Source organism: Lithobates pipiens, unplaced genomic scaffold (genome assembly GCF_037356315.1).
Source record: "Lithobates pipiens isolate NorthernLeopardFrog02 unplaced genomic scaffold, aLitPip1_a1.2 Scaffold_13, whole genome shotgun sequence".
Classification (NCBI taxonomy): domain Eukaryota; kingdom Metazoa; phylum Chordata; class Amphibia; order Anura; family Ranidae; genus Lithobates; species Lithobates pipiens.
Window position 1 is genome coordinate 396,940,208 of NW_027507718.1, and position 16,838 is coordinate 396,957,045.

Genomic DNA, 16,838 nt, shown 5'->3' on the forward strand with positions numbered 1-16,838 from the left:
AATGGTTAAGACCAGAAGTGACTAATGTAGATTGTTGAAGTTTGTTACCATTTTTGATGAGTTTGTCACTTCTAGAGTAAAGGGAAATGTCAGCCAAAGTGAATAATCTGATACGGATCAGGTTGGTTATTTTTGCCAGGGCATAAAACTGGAACCTGATTGGGCATTATAGATCATTTCTCAATTTTGTTCCAATTTCTATTTTCTCTACTAAATGTGCTGTGCGAAGCTACAATACATGTATTCATTGAACATTTCATTTTAAGGAACAATCCAAAGCAACAAATAACATATGCTGTCAGATCAGAAAAGGAGGATTTTTAGCTTGGCTGTACTTCACAAATGCTCATCATGTGCTGCCATTGCCTTAAAGGGGTTGTAAAGACAGAAGGTTTTTTTGTCTTGGTGCATTCTATGCATTAAGATAAAAAGCCTTCTTTGTGTGGCAGCCTCCCTAACACTTAGCTGAGGTCCCTCTCTGTCCAGCGATGTCCACGAGTCCCTTGGACGTCCAAGATTCTCCTTGCTGATTGGCTGATGCACAGCAGCGGTGCCCTTTGCTCCCACTGCTGTCAGTCAGCTAGCCAATCGGGAGTGAGGGGGTGGGGCCAGGTTGGGACTCCGTGTCCGAATGGACACACAGAGCTGCGACTCGGCTCTGGTGCCCCCATAGCATGCTGATTGCTGTGGGGGCACTGAACCGGAGGGAGGTGCCAGGAGCACTAAAGAGGGACCCGAGAAGAGGAGGATGCAGGCTGCTCTATGCAAATCCACTGCAGCTGAGCAGGTAAGTATAACATGTTTGTTATTTTTATAGAAAAAGAGACTTTACAATCACTTTAAGCTGGCTATGCTTTATACAATTTTCTTCTACAAGTTTTAGCAAACCATGTTGAGGTCAAACCTCAACATTTTCAAATTGTATGCAATCAAGCAGGCCAGTTGCACTACATTGTTGAAGGTAAATCTAAAGGGGGAAAAAAATGTATAATGTGTCTCCTCCTGTAGAGCCATGTGTTGTACAGAATGGGGATCAGAAGATGTGAAATAATTCTGTCTAAACCTGAACAAACCCAGATTGGCAATGTACTAAAATCTATTTTAGGTTCTCAAATGTCTCTCTTCAATGAGGTTCTTATTGTTTCACATGAAGAAGCAAATTCAATTACATTTCTCACTATGTGCTGCCTCAGGAAGAGGATATTTTATTAATGGCTGGATTTTGTATTGCACAATTTTTTTCTTCTGACAAAAACAAACCCATTAAAAGGGACAGACCTAGTCGTGTCCTGTGCACTTGTATTTACTATGTTTAATGTACTCTGTTCACATAGTAATGAAGGAATAGCTGTTTCGCAAGAAGAACTTAATTGGGCCTTAACAAATACAATATGTGAGCGTGTTATCAAAATGCATAAGTGGGATTTGCTTAACTGCAAACAAAATGTCAAGTCGATCAATAGACCATCTTATAGACTTAAAAATTGTTGCTTTATGTGAAATGTTTATTGCAGCTCAAAATTACCTAAATTATGGGGAAAGGTACAAAAATATAGCCATATATAGTTATAAGTAGGTTGGCTGCACCCATCTACTCGGTGTCCATATTCAGAGAAGCCACCCATATGCATTAAAGAACTGATGAATGGGGAAGGGATGATGGTTTAGGTAAGAATTGAGCTGAACATTACAGAAAGTGGTGAGGTTCAAACTCAACTTGAACTCTGTATAGAAGTTCAGGTGATCAAATTTTTGGGTCTGTTGATCGATGGACTTGCACTTTTTCTGAAGGTCATCCCTAGGTAGTGTCAAATGGTGGACTTCTCCAATTTTGTGACAGGTTTAAGTCCTGGTGTTTTCACCCTATGCTCATCAATCACTGCTACTTGCCATATTTATTACTGAAGTCAATACGGAAAATGCTACATTCTGGCATTATTTTTCACTAACCAGCATGGGTGATCTTACTCTCTAGGCTGTGAAGGGGGTAATGGAAATGTAATATAAAAGAGGGGCTACCCTTAATAGAGCACAGCAGAGCTTAAAAATATATAGTAGGCTTTCATTGAATGTTTGAGATGCAAATTGGTTTTTATGTTTACCTTGAATTTTTCTCGACACAAGTGCGCTAGTTACTGCTGCGAGGCAATTATACGCTGGTAAATTCCATTCTATGCATAGTGACTGCTGTATATAGACAAGTCCTTACAAGTGAACTGCCTGACTGAAGATATGGATAACTTGTGCATAGAACATACAGTCCTTTGCCACATTTATGTTGAGAGTTTTTGTATGTCTGTAGATAATCAGCAGACTCAAATACATCTTAATTTGTGTATATTATTGTATTGTCCCCATTAATGAGGTGGTGTTTTGATCATAATGAAGATCAATTTGCAAGAAAGCTTTTTACGCTCATTTTGTATTCAGAAAAGCAACATCTACTTTGATATTATGATAAGTGAGGCCTTGCAAACCCTACATGCAGTGGAGTCCATGTGTGACATGGAGGGTGATCGTATTGGAAGATAAAATCTCAAATGGTGTCCTCTGAACGTTGGATTCTTTTGGCTAAGGCAGGCCAAACACGGTGCAAATTTCTTTCCTGCAACTACTGTTTGCAAGCATGATTCCCCCATCAACACTGACAGCGCTGACAGGGGAATCTGCAATTGTCTTCTCCCGGTGTGGGGGCAGACTGGGGACGCAATCCTCACCGGGAGAAGACGGTGATTGCTAGAGGCTATAGCAGCCGCTAGTGTTCACTTCAAGAGAATCCAGCAGGATGTATGTTCCCAAGTTGATCGATCAACTTGGTACATTCATTCAGCCCATTAATAGTTCAAATCTTTGCTGGTGCCTGCTGAACTGGCCAAGATTACAACCGTGTATATGTGGCCTAAGTTTCCAGTAGTTACATAAGGCCAAATAATTTAATTCAAATTATTGTTCACATCAGTCCCTGTCCCCTTAAAGAAGCTACCACTTACAAACCCAGCTCGTCTTCAAGTATATTTTTGAAATGTAGAAGAAAATCTAAGCACCTGGAGGAAACATACAAACTCCATGCAGATAGTGTCTGATTAGATTTGGACCAAGGAGCCTGCATAGCAAGAGTGCGAATCGGTTAATCTTCTAACCATTTCAGTCTTTTGTACAGGAATAAGTCGACAATGAACATTAGAATATGAATGGTTCATCAGCCTTTTACTGAATAATGTATGTACATGTAAAGTGGAAAACAAATGTCCTGCTGAGCCACAAAAGAATGGCCAAGTACAAGGAGAGCTGGACACTTGTTTACAAAGATAAACCAGTCAAAACCTCTCTGACCTTCTGAAAATGCTTGTTACCCAGCTGCTGTTCTGATGCTCTTGCTTCACTACTGTCACTGACTCAAAACCAGCATGCAAATAAATTGTGACTATGCCAAACGTTGGTGATCTGCTTACTTATGCTGAGTGACTTGCACTATTTTACCAAAGGTATTGGGAAGCCTGCCTTTACACGCACATGAACTTTAATGGCATCCCAGTCTTAGTCCATAGGGTTCAGTATTGAGTTGGCCCACCCTTTGCAGATATAACAGCTTCAACTCTTCTGGGAAGGTACTTCACAAGGTTTAGGAGTGTGTCAGTGGGAATGTTTGACCATTCTTCCAGAAGCACATTTGTAAGGGCGGGCATTGATGTGGACGAGAAGGCCTGGCTCACAGTCTCCACTCTAATTCATTCCAAAGATGTTCTATTAGGTTGAGGTCAGGACACTGTTCAGGCCAATCAAGTTCCCACCACCTCAAACTCGCTCATCCATGTCTTTATGGACCTTGCTCTGTGCACTGGTGCGCAGTCATGTTGGAACAGGAAGGGGCCATCTCCAAACTGTTCCCACAAAGTTGGAAACATGCAATTGTCCAAATGTCTTGGTGTGCTGACACCATAAGAGTTCCTTTCACTGAAACGAAGGGGCCAAGCCCAATCCATGAAAAACACCCCCACATCTTAATGCCCCCTCCACCGAATGATTTGGACCAGTACACAAAGCAAGGTCCATAAAAACATGGAAGAGGGAGTTTGGGATGGAGGAACTTCACTGGCCTGTGCCAAGTCCTGACCTCAACCCGATAGAGCACCTTTTGGAATGAATTAGAGGGGAGACTGCGAGCCAGGCCTTCTCGTCCATATCAGGGCCTAATCTCACAAATGCGCTTCTGGATGAATAGTTAAACATTCCCATAGACACAATCCTAAACCTTGTGGACAGTCTTCCCAGAAGAGTTGAAGCTGTTCTAGATGCAAAAGGTGGGCCAACTCAATAAACGTCATATGCGTGTAGAGGCAGTCATCCCAATACTTTTGGTAATATCGTGTAAATTATTGAAGTCAGCAAAAGGACTGCCTGTTTTCAGAAGCAACAGAACCCAGTTTTACTTGGTGCAGAGAAGTTCACCGCAACTCGGCACAAAGTCCATATCCTCTATAGTCTATACACCCAACATCAATGCAGGTTCAATTATGGAAATTCAATTTTAGGGTTTATTGTAGCTCCAAGACAGCAGAACACCCCTCCTTCTAATGCATTTCACACATAGCTTACTTGGAGTGTTTCCATTTCTTATCTAGGTTTACTTTAGGCTGATCAAATGACCATAAAGCAAATGATTAAACATGTATAGATGGAGAACATATGAAGGTCAAATTCACATACTCCTTGTAATGTGTTGTGTTATTTTTTTTTTTTTTTTTTTTTGAAGGCATAAGCCATGGGCTTACAGCTAAAAAAATGTTTACCGTAAATAGATTTCAGCTTTAATTTTGCCTTTTTTTTGTGCAGTATCTGCATCCAGTACCTGTGAGACGTTAGAAAAGGAGAAGAATGACCTTCTGATTGCTTATGAGGGTATCCTGCAAAAAGTTAAAGATGAACACATTGCTGAATTGTCTGACCTGGAGGAGAAGCTCAAGCAGTTCTACACAGGAGAGTGCGAAAAACTACAGACCATCTTCATTGAGGAAGCTGAGAAGTACAAGAATGAGCTTCAGGAGAAGGTAAACTTTGCTTGGTGGATGAGACCACCATTGTCAATTTTTTTTTTTTTTTTTTCTGTGACCTTTGCTGCGATAACTCGCTTCTATTTGTTCTAGAGATCATTACCAAAACAAAGTGGGGGGAAATATAAAACCAGTGTAGGCAACTTTTGGGAGTTGGAGATCTAACTGGACAACATGGAAGAGATCAAAGGTCCCCGGACTGTGCCGCCTTTTTTTTTTTAGTTTTTTTTGTTAACTATCAAGCCCCTAATAAAGACAGCATGAAGAACACACAGGAGTTAATTTTAAAACTGGAAAGTGAAAAATCTGGTTCGGCTCTTCCTCGAGTGTTTTTTTTGTTTTTTTATTTATTTTTATAAAGCTTAATCAAGCTGAAGTTAGAAGCGGATTGGCTATCGTGCACAGCTGCTGCACCAGTCTTAGTAAATCCACCCCATAGTGTGTCAGTCGGCTCCCCCCCCCCCTTTCATATTACTCCTCACAGTAGTGCCTTCTGCCCCCCTTCACATTACCCCCAAGACTAGTGTCCTGTGTGCAAGCCCCCCCCCAAATGTCCTCTGCCCCTTCACATCACCCACACACACACACACAATAGTGTCCTCTGACCCCCTTTACACACACACACACACTAGTGTCTTCTTTGGCCACCCACCTCCCAAAGCCCCCATAGCAGCATCCTCTGCTATCCTGCCCACATACAAGTTAGTGTCGTCTACCTGCCCCCTTCTCCCCTTGCAGTGTAGAGGGGGTAGCACCTTCCCTCTTTACATCCCACACACACACACCCAACACACACCACTTCCCCAACGCACACACACAGCAGTGTCCTAACTTCACTCTCCTACCTTACATAGATGTACAACAAAGTGGAGAGCAGGAGGCGGCACAGTTCTGTACAGAGGGCGGGGGCGAGAGCCATCGGAGTTAACGTTTAATATCAACAAGCTGGTGATTGGTTGCTAGGACTGCCCTGCGTCCTAACAACCATTCATCTGCTGACTAACTTGAAAGGTTAACTCCTGCCCTCCTTCCATAACTGTGCTGCCTCCTGCTCTCTGTTCTGCTGTGAGGATCAGATCAGCAGTGGCTGGGGGAAAGAACTTAGTGATGCGACCGCGGCAGTACGGGCAGGTCAGCGACCCGAAACGCAGTACACCATTCACTGATGCTGGATTAAAAGGTTGGTAAATCAAAGACGTGTTTGCAATCTACCCATTTCCTGCCCTTGATGGACAGGTGCTGATCTAAAACATTTGTTTTCACCAGAGTAATGTCCCATTCACACCTGAGTTTTTTTGATGCTCGTAGCTCAGAAATGCTCAACGAGCCAAATCACAATGTTTTCAATAGGCCCTTTTTGGCATGTGAGCATTTTCCACTTGTAGAGTAACACCTGTTGTTCAATTAAAGTACCTGGGCTACATTTTGGGCAGATTGGAGTGTTTGGCTGCATAGATTTCAATGGAAACATGCCAGAAAGCGTGACATGTTTTCTGGCCAAACAGCAGCTCTCTACCTTTAATCTCCCCCTAGTGCACATCTATTTCCTAAAACAAAAACACCTGAAACTTGAATACACAAGGAAAACGCTTCTAACTGAAGCACTGAAATGCAAAAAAAAGCACTGAAGTGCAAAAAACTACTTGTATATGCTTGCAGGAATGCTGAAAAACACTCAAAAACGCCTGAAAGTCTCTGCTCGGGCGTGAGAAATGTTCTGGTGGTGACTGTCTATGCTGGGATTTCCTCATATTTTTGTAATATTTCTTCTAATATTGCCTCCCAGTCTCCAGGACAGGAAGTTGAGGGAAATCTACCTAATGGAGAGACTGCAAAAAAAATAAAGGGATAGGGTTGACAACCTGTCTATCGAAAGAAAAAAAGGTGAGCTGTGCATACACTTAAATGTGATAAATCTAATTAACTCGTATTACTGCTTACAGGTTGATGATCTGAATTGCACTCATGAAGCCTACAGGCTAGCAGCTGAAGTTAGTCATGCTGACGATCTAGAACACATAAAGAGCGAGTATGACAAGTCCTTGACAGGTATGATATTTTATCTAATGCTGATAGCATGAATCACACCTAGTTGTCAGTTAAAATATATTTTAATTCAACATCCGCGCTTGGTGGAACAGAGACCATTGACTCTTGCATGATTATGATTGTGCCTCGGGGGATTTAGCGGTGTGATTCCCATTAACTGTTATCTTTCTAGTGGCAGTGGTAGATTTAGCTGGAATGGGGCAACTTGCCTTTTGGACAACGCTAGGGAAATGCCAGAAACCATTAACCACCAAATGCTATGGATGATGTATTGGCTAGGTAGCAGCCCAACTGTGTTTAGCTCTTCAGTGGATCCCTTCAAATCTTTATTTTATTTCCAAAGAAATTTGCCTATGTAACATGTTCATCCTTTTCCCTAGACCTGAAAGACAGCCAAGAACGTGAGAATAAAGTTTTAGAAGACTCCTTTAAAGAAAAACAAGCGGAGCTAGAGGTTGTAATAAATAAAATAAAAAATGTAATCCATTTGTCTACGTTTTTTAAGTAGATAAATTACCTAAACCTAGATTTCCCTTTCTATCTTTCACAAGAAAAAAATAGAGGAACTGAAACAGGAGAATGAATTTCTCAAGGAGAAGCTAAGAGTTGAGGAAGAACAAAGAAAACAAACTAAAGAAAAAAACACACAGGTCAGTATTGCCTCTGTTATGCCTTCCTGATCCCCTCTACATACTGTAGTTATTCAATATGATCTGTTCCACCTACGACTACACTGCATGCTGCTGCACAGTCTAATTGACCTGCGGTCTGCTACTGTGGTGGATGCAAAAATGACTGGATACAAACTACCTGAACTGTGCAGTAGGGTACCTGTATCGGAGGCATTCCACCTTGGCTGGTTATCCAACAGAATCCTTGGAGACTAGCTCAGTAGTTCTTGTACATCCAGGATAAGGGGTGCTATTTTAGGAATGATGGGAATACTGTTGGTTACAGATTGAAACTCTCTTTATTTTAATTTTTTTTTTTTTTTAGATCGGATAAGGGATGTAATCCCTATTGACACCTGTTTTCCCATATGTGTCCCATTGGGTAGACTCTCTTCACTTCAGGAAGTCCCATAGACAAAACAAAGTGGGATGAAATCCCTCTAAAGCAGGGTTCTTAAACTGGCAGCCTTTCAGCTGTTGCGAAACTACAAGTCCCATGAGGCATTGCAAGGCTGACAGAAGCATGACTCCCACAGGCAGAGGCATGATGGGACTTGTAGTTTCACAACAGCTGGAGGGCCGCCAGTTTGAGACCCCTGCTCTAAAGGGAGGGAAACCCTTATTGTCACAAAAACTTGTGTCCCTAGTGGAAGATTTCCCATTTTACTGTTGGACAACCCATTATTTGGGATTTTCTTTCAGTGATGAGGCTTCATCTGCATAGACTCCCATTTCTCTAGAGCTGCTGGAGAGATGTAGTAACAAACTTTCCCAGAAGATTGCCTCTTCTGGCAAGTAATAATCATCAAGGTTACAATGCTCATGGTGGAATAACCATTTTCTTTCTTCTGTGCAGAAGAACCCCCAGGTGATGTATCTGGAACAGGAGCTGGAGAGTCTAAAGGCCGTTTTGGAAATTAAAAACGAGAAATTACATCAACAAGACAAAAAACTGATGCAGATCGAGAAATTGGTAAGCGTTTTCATCCGCTTCCTTTTGGGTAGGGACCATTTACATTCCCTACCATTCTGTTTTTCCCTTGAATAACATCCACATTTTTTTGCAGGTAACACAGACAGTCAAAAATGTGATGTCTGGGTTGACTGTTCATATCACTGCACTGAAATGCAGCGGGGGGGTAAGGGGAACATTTCAGCACTATTTACGTTTCTGCAACGGCACTCATTAAGAAAGCCCATTACTGATATGCATATAATATGCAAGGTGCATTTCTTTTTTGTTCATTAAGGGAAATGGGAATTCTTAGACTTTTGGGGTTATTCTGCTGCCTACAGAGGAAATGAACACTGGCACCAAAAAAAAAAAAAACACTGCCCAGTACAGGATAACCATAAACAAAGGCATCATGCCTCAGTTTTTGCTATTGTGCTCAGGAAGGTGGATGTGTCTTCTTTAGTTTTGCATTTTTATGTTCATTGGGAAGCTTTTTTTTTCCTGTTATCAGCAGCTACTAGTGAATTCATGCCAGATAATAAAATCCTGGAAGTCTCCCCAGTCAGCCAGCAAGTGCTGGAGGGTTTATGCGGGATACTGAAAATCCTTGAAGTATACCCAGTTAGCAAACGAGTGCAGGTTTTCCTATTTATTTTTTTGTCAATGGTTGTCTTTGTGACAGCCTTGTATTTCTATTAGTTTCTATTGTTAGCTCCTAGTAGATTCAGGCCAGTTATAAAAATCTTAGTCCACTCTCCAGTGTTAGCCAAGGTATGCAGGTTCCTAGTTCATTATCTATATTGGTGGTTTCTCTGCGACAGACCTTGAGTTGGCCGAGACTACCCATCTTTTCCAATTCACACACAACTCGGCTATTCAGGTCAAGCTTTTAAGACTTTCAAATCCTTTTTAAGTTATCTGTCCAGAACTAAGGTGTTTTTCCTGTTCCTTTCTTTCCTACTCACTATGTGAGGGCTTTCCTGTGCCTTTGGTTTCTAGCTCGGTGACATTGCCTCAGTTTCAATGCAGCATGGCATGGAAGCGATCAGCCTGTGGCACTGCTGAGGTGGTATGGAAGCCCAGGTTGCTTTTTATAGCGGCCTGCAGCTTGTTTGCATTGTTGGCTCTGGTGTGTCTCCTCTTCCTCTTGACAATACCCCACAGATTCTCTATGGGGTTTAGGTCAGTCAATTTTGCTGGCCAATCAAGCACAACAATATCATGATCATAAAATCCATTATTTGTACTTTTGGAAAATAGCAGCATCTCCATAAAGCTGGTCCGCAGAGGGAAGCTGAAGTGCTCTAGAATTTGCTGATGGAAGGCAACACTGACTTTGGACTTGATAAAACACAGTAGACCAACACCAGCAGATGACATGGCTCCCCAAATCATCACGGACTGTGGAAAATTTAGCATTTAATTTTAGAAATTAAAGTCCCAATCTGGAGGAAGAGTAGAGAGACACAGAATCTAAGTTGCATGAGGTCCTGTGTGAAGTTTCCACAGTGATTTGGCGAGCCATGCTATCTGTTGGTCCACTGTTTTTATTAAGTCCAAAGTCAGTGCAGCCCTCTACCAGGAAATTCTAGTACACTTCATGCTTCCCTCTGCTGACCAGATTTATGGAGATGCTGATTTTATTTTCCAGCAGGACCTGGCACCTGCCCACACTGCCATAAGTACCAATAACTGGTTTAATGATCATGGTATCACTGTGCTCAATTGGCCAGTAAACTCGCCTGACCTAAACCTCATAGAGAATCTGTGAAGTATTGTCAAGAGGAAGATGAGACACCAGACCCAATGATACAGACAAGCTGAAGGCCACTATGAGGTAATGCAAAAGGAACCCCAACCAAGAGTTGCGTGCATACTATACTGTGCTGGTATCTGCATACTATACTGTGCTGGTAGATTGGTACCTGCTTGTCCCCATTTTGCCAGTGCATCTAAGTTTCTTGCCTTTTGATGTGGGGACTCCCCACACTACCAGTTGTGGCCCTGCCTTTGGGCCTCTCATCTGTACCTCTGGTGTTCACCAAGGTGCTAGCCTTAGCAGCTCTAGCTTTCCAGTCCGGTCCTTCAACTCTCCACCTTTGCATAACAGTCTGGATGTTTTCCTTCATTAGCCCAGTTTCAACTCAGTGTGTCATTCTGTCGCCTTGCGACAAAAAACAATTGTGTCCCTGGACAGATTGATTTATTTGCAACTGAGGACCAGGTTGTTTGCCTGTGTGGCTCAGGAAGCTAGCTCTGGTATCAGGGATGTCCCTCCCCATCTTCTTAAAGATCCCTATGACAGATGACAGCCTTTTGAGTTGGGGGAGAGTCTGGGGCACCTTGTCAGTGCAGGGGACTTGGTCAGTGGAGCAGTCTGTTCTTCCAATCAGTATCTTCGAACTTCTGATTTGGTTGTCTCTGCAGGGTTGGATCATCCTGTCCAAACTGAGTTGTACTCCAGCACCATGGAGTTGTGCATCAACTATCGGTAAAGAACTAGAAGTGTCATTCCGACAAAGACGATTCAGATCCTGTCCTGGTCCCACTTCTTCCACCAGGTGCTGACAATTAACAGACACATTTTGTCAATCAACAGCACCTGGACCCAGGGGAGTGGTCCCTACACCAGGTAGTTGGTTCCAGGTCATGCTTTGTTGGAAGGTTATACCCAGTGCGGACGTCCTGGTTTGTGATAACTGGACAGTTTCGTATGCAGGTACAGTGATTGTCTAACAAAAGCATTGGATGCTCAGTGGAATCTCATCTATGCCATTCCTCCTCTGAAATACCTACTTTGTCTGCTTTGCAGGATCCAGATGGAACGCAAGCAGTTAAAAGCAGTTACCCTTCCCCTCTGTTGGGACTGCTTTTGCATGTTCTGAGAGTCTAAGAATTCTTATGTCCCTCATTGGACACTTAATTGAAAATTAGATTTTTGTACTCACCATAAAATTGCTTTCTTGGACTCCTTTAAGGGACAAAGGATCTCCGCTCTTATACATCCTGCATCTAAGGGCACCTCCAATCTGGATGGTAGAGCAATGGAATTACCCTTGGACAGCAGCATTGTCAATCTGGAGAGAGGATAGTGTTTGTATGCACTAGAAAAATTTGACGAACTTGGCTAACAAATTTAAAGCGGAATTAAAACCTTTTTATGCAGTTGCAGGATTAGATTTTTTTAATAATTTTTGAGATAATGGTTTTACATAAAAGCTGACCATTGTAAGCACCCCTGTTAGTGTTTTACGTGGTTTGTCTCAACCCACTAATTGCAAAGCCTAAAAAAACAAATATAACCACTGCCTCTAAGAATATGTAAGCTGGAATGTAATACATATCGTTTTAGGGCGTTTTAGCACGTTAAAGGGATAAGTTCACCTTTGGGAACATGTTGCATGTTCCACCCATTTTTATGGTGAAACATGGTCCCAATGCTGCAGCCGCTAATACTTTTTTACCTGCAAAAAAGTGTGCATTTATTTTTATTTTTTTCTAAAAGGTGAACCTATCCTTTATAACTGCCATGTTTTGTCACATGAACAACTAGGGAACCTTTGAACACCCTTCCAAAATTAAGGGCACCCGTTGGTCTTGTCTAACCTGCATCTAAACGGTAACATCTGAAATATGATTGGCTGATGACCAAACCTTTGGCCATTTCCCCTAGGACTTTAATGTAAATATCAGAATGATAGCAGGCCACACTCTACCAAACCTCCAGGGTTTACTATTTTTTTCAATTTTTTTTTGTATTCATGTTAGACATTGTACAGCACTAAATATTTTCTGTCACCTGGGATTATAAAATGTTTTGTAAATGATTCATCAAGCACTTTTAAAGTAAGCAAGTATATGCATTTTCCCCTGCCTGTCTGCATTAGAAGCGTAGTGACACCTGCTTGTCCCGCATACTATTACTGGTGTTCTATCATTGATCTCATAGTGTTGGTATTTCTATTTGATGATGTCATGTGCATTCTACAAATGGCTTACTAAATGTAAATGAGACTGCCCTCCATGCAGTGTAAAGTATAGTACTGCCTTGTTCCTTGTATTAAAGTTATTCTGGTCCTGTAAAAGGAACCCTTTCTCTGTGTGGCTGTCTGTGAGTGCAATAGAAGTAATAAAACCGAGTATTCCTACAGTTCACGGACCTACAAAAACACACGCTTCTCCAGCATACAGTTGGGCGTGTTAACCGAGCAGGATTTCCCTCAATTTGTTCCTTTGGTCTTGCCATGACATTTACTTGTATTCCTTGTGTGCTTATGCTTCTCCGCCCATAATTCTGGGAACAATGAATGAATATTTTGTTTATGTAATTGGACTCGCATGTGGCAATCTTAATGCCCTTTTCAAACACAAGATCCTGTTTATGGTTGACCCGGCAGGTCCTGCATTTAAGATATGTTCATTTTTGACATAGGTGCATAGTAGGCGAGGTTGAAAAAAGACACAAGTCCATCAAGTCCAACCTATGTGTGTTTTTCTTTAGGTGGAGACTAATACAATTCTGGTAGAACGGCTGAACAAATGCCAGCAGGAGAATGAGGATCTTAAGGCTCGTATGGCGAATCACATAGCGATCTCAAGGTAAAACACTGATCTGGTTTGTAGTGCACAGTAGCCGATTGATCCCAATTCATTTTACTTTATGTACTCGGTGGATTGTTGTCATAGCTAGAGATAAGTGCATGATCTTCAGTATAGAGTCCAAGATGAGAGTGATTATAATGGGGGCGATATACACACTTATATTTTTCTTGACATCTTTGTTGTGTTTATAGTGAGTTGATATTGCAGACATTTTATAAATCTATTAATATTTTGGCAAAGCAGCGTTATGAGAACTACTTCTCTAACTATTTCTAGAGTTGGGTGATTGTATCATCTGTTTTTTTCAGCACTTATGAAGATCTCAATTTCCTTTTTAATGTGACGTGCCAGTGAGATCTGCTCCTTTTACCTTCTGACCAATAGCAGAATAGTAGCACATTTCACAGGCCATATATTCGCTTATGTATGTTATATTTTTGTAATGTTTTTACAAATGGGAAAATCAGCTGACTACATGTTGAGTAAAGGGAAACTGTAAGGATATAAATATTGGAGCTGTCATTTTCATACTAGCTTTAATAATTAGACAGAGTCACTGACTGGTAATGATTGTTTATCTCGGATGTTCCTATACTTCACTTGCTGCATACTTGTTCCAGTTCAGTGGCTTACAAAATAGTGAAGTAAGGCTGAGGTTAGCCATAGAGATTGCTTGAAGAAACAAATCCATGCTGTCTGCATAGGTTTTACTATGCCAGAAACCAGCTATACCACTATAACAGATTTGTCATCCAGCTTTCATCGTATTATTTTTTTTTTTTTTCCCTGTTTATGTCTGTACACAAAATTGACTTACAAATTTTGCTATTGTAGGCAGCTGTCTACGGAGCAGGAGGTTCTGCAGCGATCTCTAGACAAAGAGTCCAAAGCGAACAAGCGACTCTCGATGGAAAATGAAGAACTCCTATGGAAGTTGCACAATGGGGATCTATGCAGTCCTAAAAAATTGTCTCCATCCTCCCCCGGAATCCCATTTCACCCTTCACGGAACTCGGGCACCTTTTCCAGCCCAACCGTGTCACCCAGATGACACCTCTACAATGGTTAGACTTCACCGAAACATTTCAGGACATAGCGGTGAGATTGCTTTGGATTTGTACAGTGGAAAATAAAAGCTATATTAGCTATCTAACCATTACACACAACTGGAATTTGGGAGAAGTCTTCTTCGACCTACTGGAAATGAAGGGGCGACTTTTTCTTGTTGCTCTTTAATCTAAAGAGAAGACTTTGAACTGGGAAATAAACATTGTTGCACAAAGCACTTACCTAGAAAGATACAGCCGTTCTTGCGTTTTTTTGCCTTTTTTCACCTACAGTGAGTATATAGGGAAAAAAGCTCAGGGCTTGTAGATAAAAGTTCACAAACTTTCTATAGTTTCTTTATCACCTGTAATTCTTTTTCTCCCCTTGGATGGGGTGGTTGTAAAGTGAATGAGATGGATGGTAACACACCTGAATTGTGTGCCTCATGCTGCCTGTGTGTTTGTTTTGTTAGGGGTTTTTTTTCTGTCTTTTGTACAGAACTATATCCATGAAACATGTCTGTATTTCAAAGAAACTGTGTTACTGCTTTAGGAACTCAGCACAATACATTGTTGCCTATTCCTGTTGTGAGCCTTTCTATGGAAGCATCAGAACACTATCTAGTAAGGTTTTTGGGCCTTCCTGTTGTACCCCTGTGACTGTCTTGGTCTCTAAAATGTAAAAATGGTGTGTTTGAGTCTGTTAAATAAACACTCTGCACTTCTACTGTGCTGAACATCTGCTACATAACGTTACTTTTCGGGTCTATGCAAGGCATCACATGGTGTATTTGTAAAATTATCTGTATCAAGCTTGTGTCTTTGCAGTAGTTAAAAGTTAATTTACTGGGGTCAAACTGACACCCTGAAAGGTACATGCATCAAAAGACCATATATAAGGGGAACTGCCACTAACAGGCTAATTTAATAACTGCAGTTATGTGCAATAACCCCCAGCAACCAATTGGATTCAGTTTACTGGAGTTAATCAGTTAAAGATTAATTCTGGATGCTGGCAATCAATAGTTAGTTTGCACATTGCTTAATTAAAGAAGCCTGTATTTGCCTTACAATGAGGTCAACTTTGTCCGAGGCCGGAATATAAAGCAGGAGGAAGGCTTGTATACTATTTAATGTAGCTCATCTCTTCCACTATTCAGCAAAAAGAAGACCTGCAGGATCAGTCAGAAGACTTGTGTTACGGTTTTACCTCCTGTTGACCTTACAATTTATTGCAGTGCGGTTTAGTTTAAATTGTTTGCAGAGTTTCCAAAAAAATTTCCAAAGAATTTTATTACCCAGCAAAAATCGGTTTTCTGTTGTTAATTTTTTTGTTTTGTGTTCACTTAGGCATTGAAGTCCTGCTCATACTGCCACTGGGCTTTCTGGGAAAGACGGTCCGGGGCTGTCACCAATTTGTATTGGTTTGTACCCCTGTTCCGTCTTTCTGATCCTAGGACTTTGATGTGGTCACTGATAGGACAAATATGGGCACAGGATAAATTTTGTGTATTTTGTTTTATCTGTTTTCATCTGCATCATTCAAATGTGTGTAGCTTCTAGCAAACTTAGATGTAAAAAGAAATAATAAATCTGTAGTTGCTTGGTTTGTAATGATGGAAATATATTCTGACATGTAATAAGAAAATAAATTTATTGGTGCAGTAATTTACTTCATACAGTTCTGTTCTATTGAGTAATTTTTTTTGTGCATTTTTATCCTATGCTTCAAATGATATACAACTGCCCAATGTTTAGTACATTGAAAGGTCAAGAGAAATGGGGGGGGGGGGGGGCTTGCCATTGTGGAGTTATTCTTAAAGGATTTGTAAAGGTTTGTGTTTTTTCACCTTAACCACTTGCCGACCGCCGCACGACGATATACGTCGACAGAATGGCACGGGCAGGCATATGGGCGTATATATACGTCCCTGCCTTCCCGCGGGTGGGGGGCTCGATCGGGCCCCCCCCGGTGCCAGCGGCGGTCGGTATCCGTTCAGGAGCGATCCGGGATGAGGGGCCATTCGTTCATGGCCACCCCCTCGCGATCGCTCCTGACGAATGGAAGTGAGGCGTGACATCACTTCCTCTCCTGTAATGTAAACACAGGCAGAGGAAGTGATGTAATCTCTCCTCCGTGTCGGTATTTTTCGTTCCGGCACCGAGGAGAGAGGATCGGTGAGTTGCACCAACACGACACTACACAGTAGAACATGCCAGGCACACTCTCACCCCCCCCTTCACCCCCTCAATCACCCCTGCCCCCCCAGTCACAGTGACACCAATTGCATTTTTTTTTTTTTGCATTGGTGTCATTTGTGACTGTAATAACTGTTAGGGCAGTTAGGGTTAGCCCCCTTTAGTTCTAAGGTACCCCCCTAACCCCCCCAATAAAGGTTTAACCCCGTGATCACCCCCCGTCGCCAGTGTCACTAAGGCTGGGTTCACATTGCAGCGGTTTATG

The 16,838-nt window shown here is 41.8% G+C and overlaps 1 protein-coding gene across 14 annotated transcripts in view; it reads left to right on the forward strand.

Annotated features, from left to right (window-relative positions):
- Positions 1–16,051, forward strand: part of MTUS1 (microtubule associated scaffold protein 1) — a 390,210-nt gene extending 374,159 nt beyond the window's left edge. For 9 of the 14 annotated variants that reach the window (XM_077477385.1, XM_077477386.1, XM_077477384.1 and 6 more), the window contains 7 exons: positions 4,834–5,048; positions 6,995–7,100; positions 7,481–7,554; positions 7,628–7,750; positions 8,628–8,744; positions 13,228–13,325; positions 14,163–16,051. In XM_077477385.1, the coding sequence (XP_077333511.1) occupies positions 4,834–5,048; positions 6,995–7,100; positions 7,481–7,554; positions 7,628–7,750; positions 8,628–8,744; positions 13,228–13,325; positions 14,163–14,379 (950 nt within the window). In that variant the 3' untranslated portion in view covers positions 14,380–16,051. The remainder of the gene's footprint in view (positions 1–4,833; positions 5,049–6,994; positions 7,101–7,480; positions 7,555–7,627; positions 7,751–8,627; positions 8,745–13,227; positions 13,326–14,162) is intronic. The other 5 variants (XM_077477389.1, XM_077477396.1, XM_077477388.1 and 2 more) reach the window with 3 other exon arrangements.
- The last annotated feature ends 787 nt before the right edge of the window (positions 16,052–16,838 follow it).